Source organism: Rhincodon typus, chromosome 7 (assembly GCF_021869965.1).
Source record: "Rhincodon typus isolate 14 chromosome 7, sRhiTyp1.1, whole genome shotgun sequence".
Classification (NCBI taxonomy): Eukaryota; Metazoa; Chordata; class Chondrichthyes; order Orectolobiformes; family Rhincodontidae; genus Rhincodon; species Rhincodon typus.
The window spans coordinates 47,269,490-47,286,198 of record NC_063338.1 but is presented as its reverse complement, the minus strand read 5'-3'; the positions used below and the strand labels follow the sequence as shown (position 1 = coordinate 47,286,198).

The following is a 16,709-nucleotide window of genomic DNA, read 5'->3' as shown; positions in this document are numbered from 1 at the left end:
GATGCTGCCAGACCTGCTGAGCTTTTCCAGCAACTTTGTTTTTGTTCCCGATTTACAGCATCCGCAGTTCTTTTGGTTTTTATTTGAAGAACAGCACCTTATCTTCCGCCTGGGCACCCTACAGCCTGGAAGACTCAACACTGAGGTCTCCAATTTCAAATAACCTTGCCACCCATTCCCCACTTCCCCTTCCAGCCCCACCACCTCCCTTCCAGCCACCATCTGGATTCATCCCTCCCATCAACCAACTAGGTCATACCTACCACCAGTGTCCACCTATCACCACCATTCCACCTCCACCCCTCCCCTCCTCTTTATCTACAGTTCCACCTAACCCCACGTTCAGTCCTGAAGAAGGGTAATACCCGATATGTTGACTGCTCCTTTCCTCCAGATGCTGCCTGGCCCTGCTGTGTTCTTCCAGCCCCCTGTTTGTCTACCTTGGATTCCAGCATCTGCAGTTTTTTTGTCTGTAGTGTAGAGGTTATTGCTGGGCACTTCGAAGGACTCAATTCAATCAAGAAGAGTCAGCATGGTGTTGTGAAAAGGAAATCATGTTTAACCAATTTATTGAAGTTCTTTGAAGAATAAATGTTGCTGTTGATAAAGGGAGAGGCTGTTGTGGTACTATACTTGGACTTCCAGACGGCATTTGATAAGGTTGAACATAAAATGTTATAGTGAGAAGTACGAACTTATGGCATAGGGGTTAACATATTAGTGTGGACAGAAGAATAACTGGCAAGCACAAAACAGAGAGTTTGCACAAATGAGTCTTTTCCCTGATTGGCAGGATGTGACAAATAGAGTGCTGCAGGTGTCTGTGCTGGGCGTCAGCTTTTAGTAATTTATTTCAATGACTTAGTGAAGGCATCACAGGGGAGTAAAGACACTTTAGGTACATTTGGAGATGACACAAAGATTGTAGGGAAGTATGTTAGGAAGAAGACATAAGATTGCAGATTAATATAAGTAGGTTAAGTTGGCAAAAATCTGGTGGATTGAGCAGAAAGTAGGAAATGGGAAGTTGTTCATTTTGGCAGGAAGAATAAAAAAAAGTACTACTTAAATGGAGAATGACTGCAGAATTCTGACATGCAGTGGGGCCTGGGTGTTCCATTGTATGAGTTACAGAGACTCTGTATGCAGGTACAGCAAGTATTTAAGAAGGCGAATGGAATGCTATCCTTTATTACTAGATAAATTGAACATATAAGCAAAGATGTTTTCCTTCATTTATATAGGGCATTAGTGAGATCACATCTCAAATATTGTGTATAATTTTTGTCTTCTTATTTAATAACGGATTAAATGTATTAGAAACAATTCAAAGGAGATTAACCTGGAATGAGGAATAGTTGGATAGACTGGGCTTGTTTCCACTGGAATTCAGACAAGTGAGGGGTGATTTGCTTAAAGTACATAAGATCCTAAATGTTCTTAACAAGGTAGATATGGAAAGGATGTTTCTTCTTACGGGTGAGTTCAGAATTAGGTGCACCGTTTAAAAATGAGTAGTTGCCTTTTCAGGTCAGAGATGAAGAGAATTTTTTTTAAAATCTCTGAGGGTTTGGTTAACTTTGGAACTCTGCCTCAGGTGGCAATAGACATGGGGACATTATATATTTTTAAGGTGGAGGTAGAAAGATTCTTGTTGGGAAGGGAAATCAAAAGTTACTAAAGGTAGATGGAATGTGGAATTTGAAATAGATCAGCTACAATTTATTGAATGGTATTGCACATTCAAGGGGTTGAATGATCTACTTCTACTTCTAATTCATATATTTGCATTATATTTAAACATCTAATAATTTTGAACATCAGGGGAAAATTTTGTTCCATAGGATGTGAATCATGCTGAAGAAATAATTTTATAGAAAGACTGAGAGACATTCATACATACAAGTTTTTTCTGTTATAAGTTGCACTCTGTAAATTATTTTAATTTAAAAATTAAAATCTGTATTTTAACTTAAAAATCACTGTTGAACTTGCAAAGTAGTTGCCAAAATTTACACTAATTTAGCATGCCTTTCTAAAAGTAATAACTGCATTTACAGTGCATGTTGCAATTGCATGCACAACTGTGTAATTACAAGGGCACATTCAGGCAAGTTACTGTGCTCAGTTGTTTTAACCAATCAGGAAGGAGAAAAAAGACTCCTGTGGAAATGTGGGAGAAGTTGGCTTGGCTGATTCTTCTACCAAGTGACTTTATTATGACATGAGAAAACTATACTTTTGTCTTTGAACCGCTTACAATGATACAATCCTATGACATTTTCCCAACAAAAATGGTTAATAGACTATAAGAATTTATCACTGGTAAGAATTTAAATTTGCATGCTTTCAAGCTACAAACTGCATTAGGAATTTCAGAAACTGTTAATTCCTTCAAAGCAATATTCCACTGAACTGGCTACAGTTCATTAGATTGTAAAAAACAACATGGAACAAAACTAAAAGTCTAAGCACCATATACATTGAATGAAGATGCAAATGTATATATTAATAGGGGCACACAATTTAATTTTGTGCTTACCAAGATGAATTATATCACTTACAGAGATCAGAAAACAGTTCTAAACAAATCTCAAAAATGTACTCAGAAAATAAACCTTCCTATTTTAACTTTGAAAATTCCAAACATTAACTAATTAAAATTTCTTAATTTGTAGTTATTGAGATAAAACTGCTTGTACATTATACAAGACCCTATTTGTGTTTCTGGAAATGAGGGACTTATGTAGGGTTCTGCAAACCAAATGTAGAATTGCTAGGACTTGATATAAAAAGATAGAAAGATATGTGGTAGCGTTCCTGGTCACTGAGTTAAGTGAGTCCTGCATTTGGTTGGTCGGCGACTGTGCAAATTCCGTATTTCAAGGAGCCGATGACAGGAAGATATGAAGGAAGAAATTTGCATTTATATGGCACTGTTCAAAGCTGCTATTTCCAAAATTAAAATGCAAATATTTATGGGATATCATTCAAATACATTTTGAGGCTGGTTTGAAGTCCATCAAAATCTTTAGAGACAATATGTTATTATTGAAGTGTCAAATGAAGAAATGCATAGTTAAGTTGTGCTCAGCAATATCTCAAATAACAATAAATGACCAGTTGATCAAGTTCAATGGTGTGGGCTAGAGATAAACTTTGATCAGACCACTGGAAAGACCTGCTGCTCTTCTTTGTAAAATTTCCATTTTTTCAAAATAAACAGAAAGGCTTGGCTTAATGTCACCTCTGAAAATGATGATTAATTTGGACTTCACCTGATACAACTTTCCTTCTTAGCTCATCCAGAAATAACTGATGCTGACAAGGCACAAAACAAAAGTGTTCTATTTCCCAACCTCAAATTATCTCGTCCTGAATAGCCCAAATAAGTTGTTAAACAAGCCCAAAGATTTGTTTAATGTATTTTATTTATGCAGTTTCAAATTATACAAAATAGTTTTTTTAAAATATCACCAGAAATGGAAGTGTAAATTGTAGCATAATTTTATGTTTGGAAGGTGTATGCATTCCAGCTGAATTATTTCCAGTTATGCATTGGCTGTAGCAGGCACACATCACGACCTGGAGGCATCAAAGGACACCTGGACAGCCCATTTGTTACTCTACAAGCCAACATCACAAACATAAGAGGCCTCCATGCTGTTCCCTAAGCCCATGCTGAGCTACTAGGGAAAATTTCCTTTAATGACAGGTGGGCAAGGTTGGATTTATTACATGTTGTAACTTAGACTGCTATTCTAAATAAACTACAATTTTTACAGCCCTTACCAAAAGTAAATAATTAGTTCATTCAGAGTAGAAAAGAGATTTAGCTTCTCGCAAGCTTTTCTAATATTATCATGTTGAGAAGTACTGAAATAATTTGTGCATAACAAAGGACTGCTTTTAATTTATTCACAGATTATTGAAGTTCGCTATTAGTCTGCATATTTTCCAGTTAAATTTTACATTGAATGAATTGAGAAATCTTTATTACAGAGTAGTGTTTAATGCAAAAACATGTTAAAATATGGTTACTTCAGTGCTCAGTTTGTTAGTAAATCAATGCTGGAATCAATTGAAAACTCATAGATCATTATTGAGAATATTTTGATACTTGCAAACAAAATTAAAATCCCACAAAAGATGGACTTGGATAAATCAACAAGAGCATACAGAATTATTTTTAAATATCAAATACAGAGCACTGCACATAAATAGATTTCAGCGTATAGTTTTTGACCCCCTTTATAGAGAAAAATAACAATGACTAATGAACTGTTTCTAGGAGGTTATTTGATTCTTATTTTTAAAACCATTCCATTGTTTATTCCAACATATTGTTGACAAAACCAGACTCTGAAAAATTGACTTGTCAGATTTTACTGAGAGGTATAAAATCATTAAATTACCTACAGAATCCACGTTTAGCTATGAGTAAAGGATCCTCTTGGAATAGGATGAGAAGGATTCAATGTATCATCTTCCTCAGCGACAGGCTCAATAGATGACAGTGATTTGTAATATTCATCCTCAATGTCCAGCACTTTGATTTGACTGTGATAAAGTAGAAATAGTTGACTTATCAGCACGCATAACAAAGCTTTTCGCAAAAAGAGCTATCTGTTAACATGTCAATCACAATACTTTAACTAAAATAAATGGTTTGTTTTACTGAGAATCTTTAATTTATTTTTTGAAGTATAAAGACGCAACAATCTATAACACAATAGTTTGTTTTTATTTGCAGTTGGAAAAAACTAAGTATCTGTTTACCCAAGTTTTCTTGGCTTTCTTTTACTCCCTTGGTACTCTAGGATTCCCTGTGGAGAAGGCCAAGAACACACAGTCAACAGCAGAGCAGCAAGTCGTTAATTTTTAATTCAAAGTGATTTTGTGTTGAATGCAAGCAGATGCTGATAATATCAGAAGTCACAGCATAATTTTTTTGATCAAAGAGCTCAAGTGAGCCTGATGAAGCATGCATCTTGCTTGGCTTTGATAAACCACATCAATTATTCACCGTGACGGCAGACATCCTGACATGAAAGCAACAGATAAAGAGCATAAGCACATGTTCACGAAGACAGACAGAAGAAGAGCATGGGGGTGGGGCTGGAGTGGTTGGGGCAGGTATTTATAATGGTATTATCATCTGGACCCAAAGTCAGCAAAAGAGCTTTATTGCTACTTTGAACTCACATTTAACTGGTTATAATACAGGCTATCCTCAGGGCTGCTCAGCATTTTGGGCTGCTGCATTCGTCGACGAGGTGTTCTCAGCTGTCTTTTTTCTGTTTCCTTTCCTGATTCTAAAACATTAAACCATATTGTTAACCATTCAATAACCCAGAGCCACGTCCACTTGTCGACTACTAATTTCTACATATATTTTCCTGTCTTCCACAGCTCATTATTCATTTATATCCCCAGTGTTAACACTTGCATTGCTAAGCCAAGTATAACAACATAGGTTCCAAGAACAAATATTTAATGATTTCATGCACGAAGCTAAATATTTTCCTTATTTCTATTTAATTACAGCTCATTGCAGGTTTTTATCTCCTAGTTTCCACAAACCATTTTTGTGTTATTTTGTTTGAAGTTTTGTCACCCTCCACAATTCCTTACCAGCTGTATTCAGATCTCCAAAATCAGCTGTTATAAATGCATACAGAAAATAACTTGAATGCTGAGTTTTACTCCCTCCACTTGGGAAATGTCACCCTCTCATACATGCAGCCGACACTTGACAGGGCAACAGTAAAGTGAACACCCTGGCACCAGAGCTGATTCCGAATGATACAGGACACCAAACCAAAGCAGGCAATGTCCCGGGTGACATTCATGTCACAAGTGAAAACAGACATGTTTTATGACAAGCGTAGACCACATGGCTCAGCCCACCCACATTGGAATCAAAGTAGTATTGTTCTAGATAGTCTGTACATACCTTGCAAGTCAATCGTGGTACTATTCAAAAATGACCAGGAAGTTCTCCTGTGTCCTGGCCAATATTTATCTCTCATCCAACAGCACTAAAACAGATTAGCTGGTCATTGCTGCAACCATCATCTACAGAGCCACTATTGCATTTCTCTGGGTTACAACTATATTTCAAAAATAATTCATGGAAAAGAAACACTTTGCACTCAAAGGTGTTAAAGAATTCCTATTCCTTTCTTTTTCTCCCTTAGGTATGAGTGGCACTCATAACTGTATCCTGAATACAATTGCATAATTTCCAGCTGAATCACTTTATTAAGGAGCAAAGCCACAGGGATCAGAACGCACTGTAGCTGGTAGCTGTGTAAATGGATGTCACTGTAAATTTCATCAACAAATCGCCAACGTTGTAAGATAAGTAAGTAGCGGTAATGTCACAGGACAAGTAATCCAGAACCCCAGACTAATGTTCAGGGGTCATGGGCTCGAATCTCACCATTGTAGATTATGAAATTTTAATTCAGTGAAGAAGTCTGGAATTATAAAACTTAGTGTTGATTGCCATTAAAAAGCCCATCTAGCTCATCATATCTTTAGGGAAGGAAATCTGCCATCTTTAACTGGTCTGGCCTACATCTGACTCTAGATGCACAGCAGTGTGGTTGGCACTTAACAGCTCTCTAGGCAATTAGGGACAGGCTATAAATGCTGACCTATCCAGTAATGCCCACATCGCACGAACAAATACATTTTTAAAAGAAGGTGAATCCTCATGATTGCTCATCATGTTGTGTGGTAGGTTTTCTGCTACCATCTGCTTTGCCAGTAGGGATATAGCTGGCCTGATTAGAAAACCACTTGGTAGTCTAACAAGAAAAGGCTCTTGTCTTAAATATGATGTAACTTATTGCATGCTACCAACTAAGTACAAATTACATTAATATGATAGACATTGTTACAGAGATACAGGAAGACCCAGATGACAAATCTTTTTTCTTTGAGATGCTGAGCTGTTCTCTCCCAAAGTCCACATAACATAATGTAATTGGTAGTGCTTAATGTGTTACTCTATATTAACCTTTCCCAACCTTTACACCTATCTTCCCAAAGCTTTTTATTTACATTATTAATTTCATTCATTTGATGTACAATTACATTTACCACTATCTCTCCCATCCCTCTACGGGTCTCTAATTCTACAAAAATAGGAACACTGAAAGATTCACTGTTCCCTTAGAACATGTGTTCTTTCAAAGTGGAAGAGTGGTCAGTATCTGGTTTAAAGACTGTTTACTTTGTTTATGTCCTTGACAGTGTGAGGTTCATAACTCCATTTAAACTGGAGAGCCACTTGCCTCTTGGATTTTTTTTTGCTGAGGACATCTTTCTTGCTAAACCAGGCAATTGCTCCTTTGTAACACGTGGACAACCTTAAATCTCATGAATTTACTTAATGGAAGATGGCTACTCCGTTGAGACAGGCATATCTCTTTTTGCAGTATCCAGGATCTCTGAACCAGGCAACTTCTTCTTGACTGTGTCCTGAATCTGTAGACATTAGTCATCCCATTTCCAGGGAAGCTTCGTTGGAGTTATATGCGCCACAGCTTCAACCGGCTAGTAAACCTGTGCTGAAGCATTTAGACTCTTCACTTCAACTTATTTCTTCATGTTCCACGGACCTTCAGTGATTGTAGTATTATAGTCATAGAGATGTACAGCACAGAAACAGATCCTTCAGTTCAACTCATCCATGCCGAGTAAATTAATCTAGTCCAATTCGCCAGCATTTGGCCCATAATCCCTTCTTCTTATTCATATACCCATCCAGATGTCTTTTAAATATTGTAATTGTACCAGCTTCCAGCACTCCTTCTGGCAGTTTATTCAATATACACACCACCCTCTGCATGAGAAAGTTGCCCTTAAGGTCCATTTTAAATCTTTCCCCTCTCACCATAAACCTGTGCCCTCTAGTTTTGGACTCCCCTACCTGGGGGAAGAAACCTTGACTATTCACATTATCTATGCCCCTCATGATTTTATAAACCTCTATAAAATCAGCTTCTGATGCTCTAGAGAAATTAGCCCCAGCTTTGTCAGCCTCTCCCTATAGCTCAAACCCTCCAACCCTGGCAACATTCTTGTAAATCTTTTCTGAACACTTTCAAATTTAACAACATCCTTCCGATAGCAAGGAGACCAGAACAGAACACTGTATTCCAGAAGAGGCCTAACCAATGTCCTCTACTGGCGAAACCAAAATGCTCACATCCTCAAACATAATATAAGAGGGTTGCTTCCTGCTTGTCAAAATTTCTGTTACTGATACTGAGGGTTCCTCCTGAAAGGATAAATAAATTAAATGGTCTGCTTGAACTTGTGCATCCTCAGTATGTAATATCAGAATTCAATCTGTCATGATAATTTTTTGATCAAGGCATGTTGCACTTTGACGTACACCGTTAAATATTTTTCATTTAACTCAAGTTATTTGACTGCTTGCGTTTCCTTGCAACATACTAACATAAGGACATACAAATTAAGAGCAGAAATAGGCCATCTGGCCCCTCAAGCCTGTTTCACCATACGAAAAGATCACGACTGATCTGATTATGATTCGAATTTCGTACCCATCTACCCCTGGTATCCATTGATTCCCTTGCCTCTCAGAATTTATCCACCCCGTCTTACAAATATGCAATGATCGCACCTCCATTTCCTTTCAAGACAAAGTTGCACAACCCTCTGAGATCTTCAAGGTCCATGGAGATCAGAAGTCACCAGGCTCTAATCCTACACTCAAATGATCCCCAAAGTATCCTATTATAAGGTAACATTATAAAGGGAGACATACCATTCATGGCTAAGTAAAGAAGTTGTTGAAAGCATCAAACTTAAGGAAAAGGCATATAACTATGCAAGAACAAGTGGCAGTTAAGACCGTTTGTCAGAATATGAAAAATGGCAGGGAACGACTAAAATATTTATCAGGAGGAAGAAGTTAAATGAGGAGAATGAAGGCATGCTAGCTATATTTACATACGACACCAGGATTGGTAGGCGAACATGTCGTAAAGAGGACATAAGGAAGGTGCAGATGGGTATAGATTGGTTGAATTCATGTAGAAAATTTGGCAGCAGGAGTATAACATGGGGAAATCTAAAGTTGTTCACTATGGCAGGAAGAATAAAAAAGAGAAGTATTACTTAGAAGAGAACAACTACAGAATTCTGGGGCACAGAATCAAACATGTTAGAATGCAGGTATAGCAGATAAACAAAAAAGCTAAGGGACATGATCCCTAATTATTAGAGTAATAGAACCTAAAATTAAGGGAAATAGGCTTCTGTTATACAGTGGACTGGTGAGACTACATCTTGAATACTGTGTATAGTTTTGGACTCCTTATTTAAGGAAGGATGTAGACACATCAGAGGTGGTTCACTGAGGTTTTACTTGATTAATACCTGAAATGAGCAGGTTGTCATATGAGGATAGGTTGGACAAGCTGTGCTCGCTTCCACTGGAATTTCGAAAAGTAAAAGAGTTTTGTGGATCAATCCAGGACTGGAGGGTCCTGTTTTAAAATTAGGGGTCACTCATGTAAGCCAGATATGAGGAGAATTCTTTTTCTGTTAGAGGGTTGTGCAATATACAATATATAATACAATACAGCACAGGCTCTTTGGCCCACCAAGCCTATGCCAATTCCTATTCCTTATTTAGACCTGCTACTCATTGCCCATACGTGGTTTCTATCCCTCTGTTTGCTTCCCATTGATGTGTCTACCAAGAAAAACTTTAAAATTTGCTAATGTGTCTGCTTCCACCACCTCCACAGGCAGTGTATTCCAGGCTCCGATCATCCTCTGTGTGAAAAATTTTCCCCGCACTTCTCCCCTAAACTTGCCCTTCTTAAATTGAACCTGTGCCCTCTTGTGGTTGAACTTTCCACCTGGGAAAAAAACCTCTGACTATCCACCCTATCTATGTCTCTCATTATTTTGTAGACCTCTATGAGGTCACCCCTCAGCCTCTGTCTTTCCAGTGGAAACAATCCAAGTTTATCCAGTCTCTCCTCATAACTAAAACTTTCCAGACCAGGCAATATCCTGATATACCTTCCCTGCATCCTCTCCAAAGCATCCACATCCTTCTGGCAGTGTGGCAACCAAAACTGCACACAATATTCCAAATGTGGCCTAACTAAAGATTTATAGAGCTGTAACATAACTTGCCAACTTTTACGTCCATTGCCTGGCCGATGAAGGCAAGCATGCTATACGCCTTCTTGACCACCTTATCCACCTGTGTTGCCACTTTCAGGGATCTGTGGACCTGTGCGCCCAGATCCCTCTTATGTCAATGCTGCTAATGGTTTTGCCATTTATTATATAATTCGCAACTGAATTTTATCTTCCAAAATACATCACTTCGCATTTGTCTGGATTAAACTGCATGTGCCATTTCTCTGCCCAAATCTGCAATTTATGTCCTGCTGTATCCCTTGACAATCTTCTCACTATCTGCAACTCCTCCAATTATGGTGTAAATTGTAAACTTACAAATCAGACCACCTACATTTTCCTCCGTTTATACATATTACAAACAACAAATCTGATCAAAACTGGTCCCTGTGGAATACCACTTCTTACTGATCTCCATTCTGAAAAGCACCGTTCCACCACTACTCTCTGTCTTCTATGAACAAGCCAGTTTTGCATCTATTTTGGTAGTCTTTGCCTCAGAGAATGGTGGAGATGTGGTTAGGATTTAGAACTAGAATTAGATTTTGTTGTCATGTGTACTCAAGTACAGGGATACAGGAGTACAGTGAACAGTCGCCATTCCCAGCACCATCTTAGGTACAAAAGTACCTAGGTACAAAATCTTTGAAATAAAGTAGTAAAGTAAAGAAATAAGTTAAAAGTTCAACATTACAGACCTTCTTAACTGCTTAGCCATGGGCCTGGTCTAGGCTCTTCCGCCCTAATGCGGAGATCAATGCCAGCAGGAAGCAGTCAGACAGCTGGAGTCAATGCTCTTTGGCATCATCTTCCCTCTACCGATGACGTTGCTGCCATGAGTCTGCACTGGGCCAATCTCGGCAATGCAGCCACTGCTGAAGCTGCCAGGCATTGGGCCCAAACTTGCCTCTCCCCTCTACTGCTGGGAACACATTCTTGCCTCTCTCCTCCACTGACTCTGCTGGGAGCACAAACTCGACTCCCACTGCTGCCGCCGGTGGGAAGAAGCCTCACATCAGATGCGCCGAAGTCGCTTAGCTCTCCACAAAAGGTAAGTAGGTTAAAGCAAGTAAAAAGCTTAGTAAAAAAAGTGAAAGTGAAAAGAGCAGATGAGCTCCAGGCAGGAGCCTGCATGTTGCGCTGCTTCTCTGCTGCCATCTTGAACCGGAAGTTATTAAATACTTTTAAGACATAGGGTGGATAGATCCTCGCTAGGCAGGAAAATCAAGATTACTTGGGTAGAGGCAATATGGAATTCAAAAAAAAAACCAAATCAATTATGATCTTAGTGAATGGCAGAGGATACTGAAAGGGCCAATTGGTTACTTCTGCTCCTATTTTGTACGATATAATGCACATAGGGAAGCTTTTTAAGCAGTTGTTCCAAATAAAATTAGTAGTCACTTGGAAAGAGATTGGTTGATTAGGTAGTACCAACATGAATTTTTGAAGGGGAAATCACGTTCAACTGACTGTCTGGAGATTTTTGAAGAGATAACAGAAAGGGTCAATGTGGGTTATGCTGTTGATATGGCATATATTGGCTTCTAGCGGGTGTTCAACATTGTAACACAACAGACTTATGAAAAAAGCTATAGCTAATGGAATAAAATGGTCAGTACCAACATGGATACAAAATTGCCTGATTGATAAAAAAGAGACAGTAATGGTCAATTAATATTTTTCAGGCTAGAGGAAGGTTTGTTGTGGAGTTCCCTAGCGGTCAGTATTGAGACTCCTGCTTTTCCTGATATATATTAGCGATCCATTTTTGGTGTGCACGGGACAATTTCAAAGTTTGAGGGTGATAAAAAAAAACTTGGAAGCATTGTAAACTGACGAGGAAAGTACAGAACTCAAAACAACATTGACAAAATGGTGGAGTGAACAGATACTTGGCGAGTAAAGTTCAATGTAGAAAGTATAAAGTGATGTTTTTTGGTATGAAGAACATGGACAGACAATATAAAATAAAGGATACAATTCTAAAAGGAATGCAGGAGCTGAGGGACCTTGATGTACATATGCACAGATCATTGGAGGTAGCGAGATAGGTGGACAGAGCAGTAAGTAATGCAGACAGTGTCCTGGACTTTATTAATAGAAGCATGAAATGCAAGAGTGAGGAGGTGATGCTGAACCGGTTTAAGACATCTGTTAGACCTCAGCTGGAGTACTGTCTAGAGTTCTTGGTACCACACAATAGAAGGATGTGAATGCTTTGGAGAGAATGCAGAGAGATTTACAATAATGGTTCCAGGGATGAGAAACTTCAGCTGTGAGGATGGATTGGAGAGGTTGGGACCATTCTCCTTGGAGAGGGGAGGTTGGATAGAAGTTTTCAAAATCATGAGGGACGATAGAGTAGATAGGGAGAAACTGTTCCTTTTCATAAAAGTATTATGAATGAAAAGGCACAGATTTAAAGTGATTTACAAAAGAAACGTCTATGATATTAGAAAAATTATTTTCATGTAACAATCACCCTGTCTGGAATGTACTGCCTGGTAGCATGATAGAGTCAGGTTCATTTGAGCCATTGAAGATTCCATTGGACGATTATTTGAATAAAACCAATGTGCAAAGATATGGGGGAAAGACAGGAGAATGATTAAGTCAAGAAATTCATTTGGACAGCCAGTACAGACACGATGGTTCAAATGGGATCCTTCTGCATCATGACACGTCTGTGAAACTGCAATATGTATACTTTCCACAACATCTTCCCAAAGTGAAGGTGGAATAACCAGATCTCATCACATACCCCCACATCATCGATCATTGCAAACTGCTCTCGACACTCAGAATGTGCTCACTGCTAATAACCAGATCTTTGCCTTTTCATTCTTGCACATGATGTCAACGAAAGGTGACACATTCTCAATGCCTGTTCTGCTCCTGCCATATTGATGGAGTCTGGCTGGCCAACCATCATCTCTTATTCATAGCATGTAACAAATTTCTTACACCAGTATAACTAATTTCAATGGATTCTGTCTTCAGTTTGGGATCCCCCATCACCTAGAAAGTCCTATGAAATCTTGTCCTAGTAATCCTTTGACTGGTTGCTCCATAATTAGCTATTCCTCAGCTGAATGGTCATGGCCCCGTTATTCCATGACTGATTCTTCCTTATCTAATATTTTTTGACTTTAACTATTTTGAATCCTTCCAGCATTTGAAGATGATTCTGTTCAAACCATGCATTCATTATGAAGAGTGAGAATTCTTGACTATGCGGTATGTTTAAGTTTTCTACTGTCTGACAAGCCTTGTGTTGCAGAGTTCCGTCTAACAAATCTTTAGCCTTTAGAGTTATACCTCCTGGACCATGTAGTTTCATGATGGTTATTCGGCTTAAAATTAGTGAAAAGCCTATTGGCATAAATATCTTCTTGCCAAAAACTAAGGCCGAATCATGTATTCTCCCTTGGAATACATTTGGCTTCTCTTCTATTGTAGCCTGTTGCTCTCTGACTCTTTTGTGACATATTGTTTTACAGATAAAACATTTGTGTTTAGTAGCTGTGAACTGTTTGTGTCTATGAGATTTCCTTGCTCCAGTGTTGACTATGGAAGTTAGTATCTAGTCGCTCAGTAAAGATGCCTGTGCTCTTAATGACTTTATTGGATGAATTCTCATTCTGTGGCTCTATAGAATAATCCCCATTACTTTCACTTTTTTTCCGTGGATGAGTCCCATTGGGTGCCAAAATTAAATGCTGCTGGCCTTTACTACAGCTTATGTAATAGACCTCCCTCCTTTTCGGCAGCCTCAACAGTGTCCGAATATTTTTCTTCGATTAGAATTTGTCTGCCTAGGTTACCAAATACTCCTCCATTATTGCTTTAATTCTGGCTTTGTGACTTGCTCAAGTGTGAGACCTTGTTTTATATTGTTTCTTGTGGCCCTCAATTTCCCTGACTGCAGCCATGTTTTGTGGCGTTTAATTGTTATGGTGGCAACACTCAATCTGAAAACTACGTACTTTGCATATTTCCTGCTTTACCAGCCTGTAAATAGCAACACTTCTTTGAAGCGTTCTCCTTTCTCATAGAGCTGATACTTGCTGGCTCTCCAGCCTCAACTCTGCACCGATCCTACAGATCATCAGGGAGGTGGTGCTGGTAGTGGTAACATTACTAGACTAGTAATCCAGAGCCTCAGGCTAATGATTGGGGACATGGGTTCATATTTCCCTATGGTAGATGGCAAAACTTATATCTATATAAATCAGGAATAAAGTTTTAGCCTAATTGCAATCATGTAACTACCAATGATTGTCATAAACCCATTTGATTCACTTTTTCTTTGGGGAAGGAACTCTTCCACACCCACCAGTTCCGGCCTACATGAGTTTCCAAACCAACAGCAAAGTAGCTGACTGTTAATGGACCTCTGGGTAATTAAAGATTGGCAATAAATGCTGTTCAAGACAATGACATCCATACCCCATGAGCTAAAATAAATGCAGTCTGTAACTGCCTTGGTGTGATGACAGCTCCAACTCCATGGGGCTCTTAGCTTACTTTTGCTGTTGCATATCATTTATCAGGTTGGAATTGATTTTTCCATTGCTTGTAGATTCTGCCATATTCAATCTTGCCATGATGTTCTCTGCTATAATTTAAATCATATATTTATTCAAAATTCAAAGCATAAGATTCAAAAAATTGCCTTGTAGTATATCTCATGTGTCAGCTTAGCTCAGCTTGCAACATTCTTTAGTCAGAAGGTTAAAATTCTAATTTACAACCTCAATACCTAAACTAGGTTGTGTAGAACTGACGAAATGCTGCATTGTAGTCAGTGTTTTCTCTTGCATGAAATGCTGAATGAGACCCCGACCGTCTTTCTCTTCCAGTGGTTCAGGTGAGCTTACAGGATCTCATGGCCTTACTTGAAGAGCAAGAGTTCTCCTACAATTCTGCACAAGAATTTAATTTTATTCTATAGTCTACATCTTAAATATTTGCAGGGAATTTTAGCCTATCATAATGGGCTTGAGAATAGGGAACAGGGTGGTGTGGGGGTTTAAATTTTGGAAAATCTGAAACTGGACCCCAGGAGGTAGTTGCCCTGGGAGTCCTCACCATTGACTCCGCATGAGACTTTTTGGCATCAGGTAAATCATGTGCAAGGCAGCCTCCTGCTGGCTACTACCTACACTCAACCCTAGAACTAACTTCCCCACCCTCCTCCACAGCCCTCAGCTGATAAATCAGTGTCCCTCAATGTTCAGCATCAATTGGAAAAAGCACTGAGGATGGCAAGGATACAGAGAGTACTCAGTGGAGCAGGATGATTGGGGGAGAAACAGAAGAGGAAGGACCTCAAAGTCCAATACCGTGAGTGGCTCGGAACACCACAATTGTCTGAACTGACCAGGTCCTAAATGTCCCAGCTACTATAATTGGTCAGTGGCAGGAGGTGAAGGAAACAATAAAACAGGAAAACCTACTTGACCTGCTCCTCACTAATCTACCTGTTGCCAGAGGCATCTGTCCATTATAGTACTAGCAAGTGTGATCAGCACACAGTCCTTGTGAAGCTAAGATCCTGTCTTCACACTAAGGATGCCTTCCATTATGTTATGTGGCATTATCATCATGGCAAATGGGGCAGATGCAGAACAAACTGATCAACTCAAAACCGGGGATCCATGCTTTGCTATGGACTATCAGCAGCAGCAGAATTATATTCAATCACAATCTGTAAATTCGTGGCCTGGCATAATCCCAACTGTATCATTACCAGCAAGTTGGGGGATCAACCATTCCCAATGAAGAACACGGGAGTATGTGCACTTCAGGGGCTCCAACAGTCATACGTAAAAACAGAGTGTCAACCTCCTGAACTACAATACTGGGTTACTTGCAGGCAGAACACTGAAAGCAGAAATGCAATAAGCAGAGCTAAACAACCCCACAATTAACAGATCAGATCTTTAAGTTAGTTGCTCCACCAAGAAAAAGGCAAGTAACTAACTTCCTTTGTAAAGGGAGCCAGAGTGTGCTGCAGAGATATGCTATGACTCTGTTCACTTTGAAAATCATTAGTGCAAAAATACTTAGAATACTGCCTTCACTTCTGAAAAATATGTTCCAAGAAAGATAGTGTAGCTATTGAAGGTTGTAGAATACAGAAACCAGAATTGCTGCGAAGATGGAAGGATGGGATTAGAAGGAATGATTATATAAATTGGGCACGTTCTGACTGGAAAGGAAGGACAGGAACTGCTTTAATTGTTGTTTTGAGGATGTTAGGGTTTTAAATAGACTAGGGTGATTAAAGTACATGACACTCCCAGAAAAGAACAGGGGATGGGAAAATGCAATGCATGATTAATCCAAAATAAAAGACCAAAAGAACTGTGGATGCCAGAAATCAGAAACAAAAACAGAAATTGCTGAAAAAACTCAGGTTTGGCACCGTTTGTGGAGAGAAAGCAGAGTGAATGATTTGGGTCCAGTGACCCTTCTTCAGAACTGATGGTAGCTGGAAAAAG

The 16,709-nt window shown here is 39.0% G+C and overlaps 1 protein-coding gene across 3 annotated transcripts in view; it reads right to left on the bottom strand.

Annotated features, from left to right (window-relative positions):
- Positions 1–16,709, bottom strand: part of myo3b (myosin IIIB) — a 516,799-nt gene that overhangs the window by 42,364 nt on the left and 457,726 nt on the right. For 2 of the 3 annotated variants that reach the window (XM_048598928.1, XM_048598930.1), the window contains 3 exons: positions 5,206–5,315; positions 4,780–4,826; positions 3,484–4,560 (listed from right to left, as the gene is read on the bottom strand). In XM_048598928.1, the coding sequence (XP_048454885.1) occupies positions 4,431–4,560; positions 4,780–4,826; positions 5,206–5,315 (287 nt within the window). In that variant the 3' untranslated portion in view covers positions 3,484–4,430. Of the gene's footprint in view, positions 1–3,483; positions 4,561–4,779; positions 4,827–5,205; positions 5,316–16,709 lie in introns of those variants that run through there. The other variant, XM_048598929.1, reaches the window with a different exon arrangement.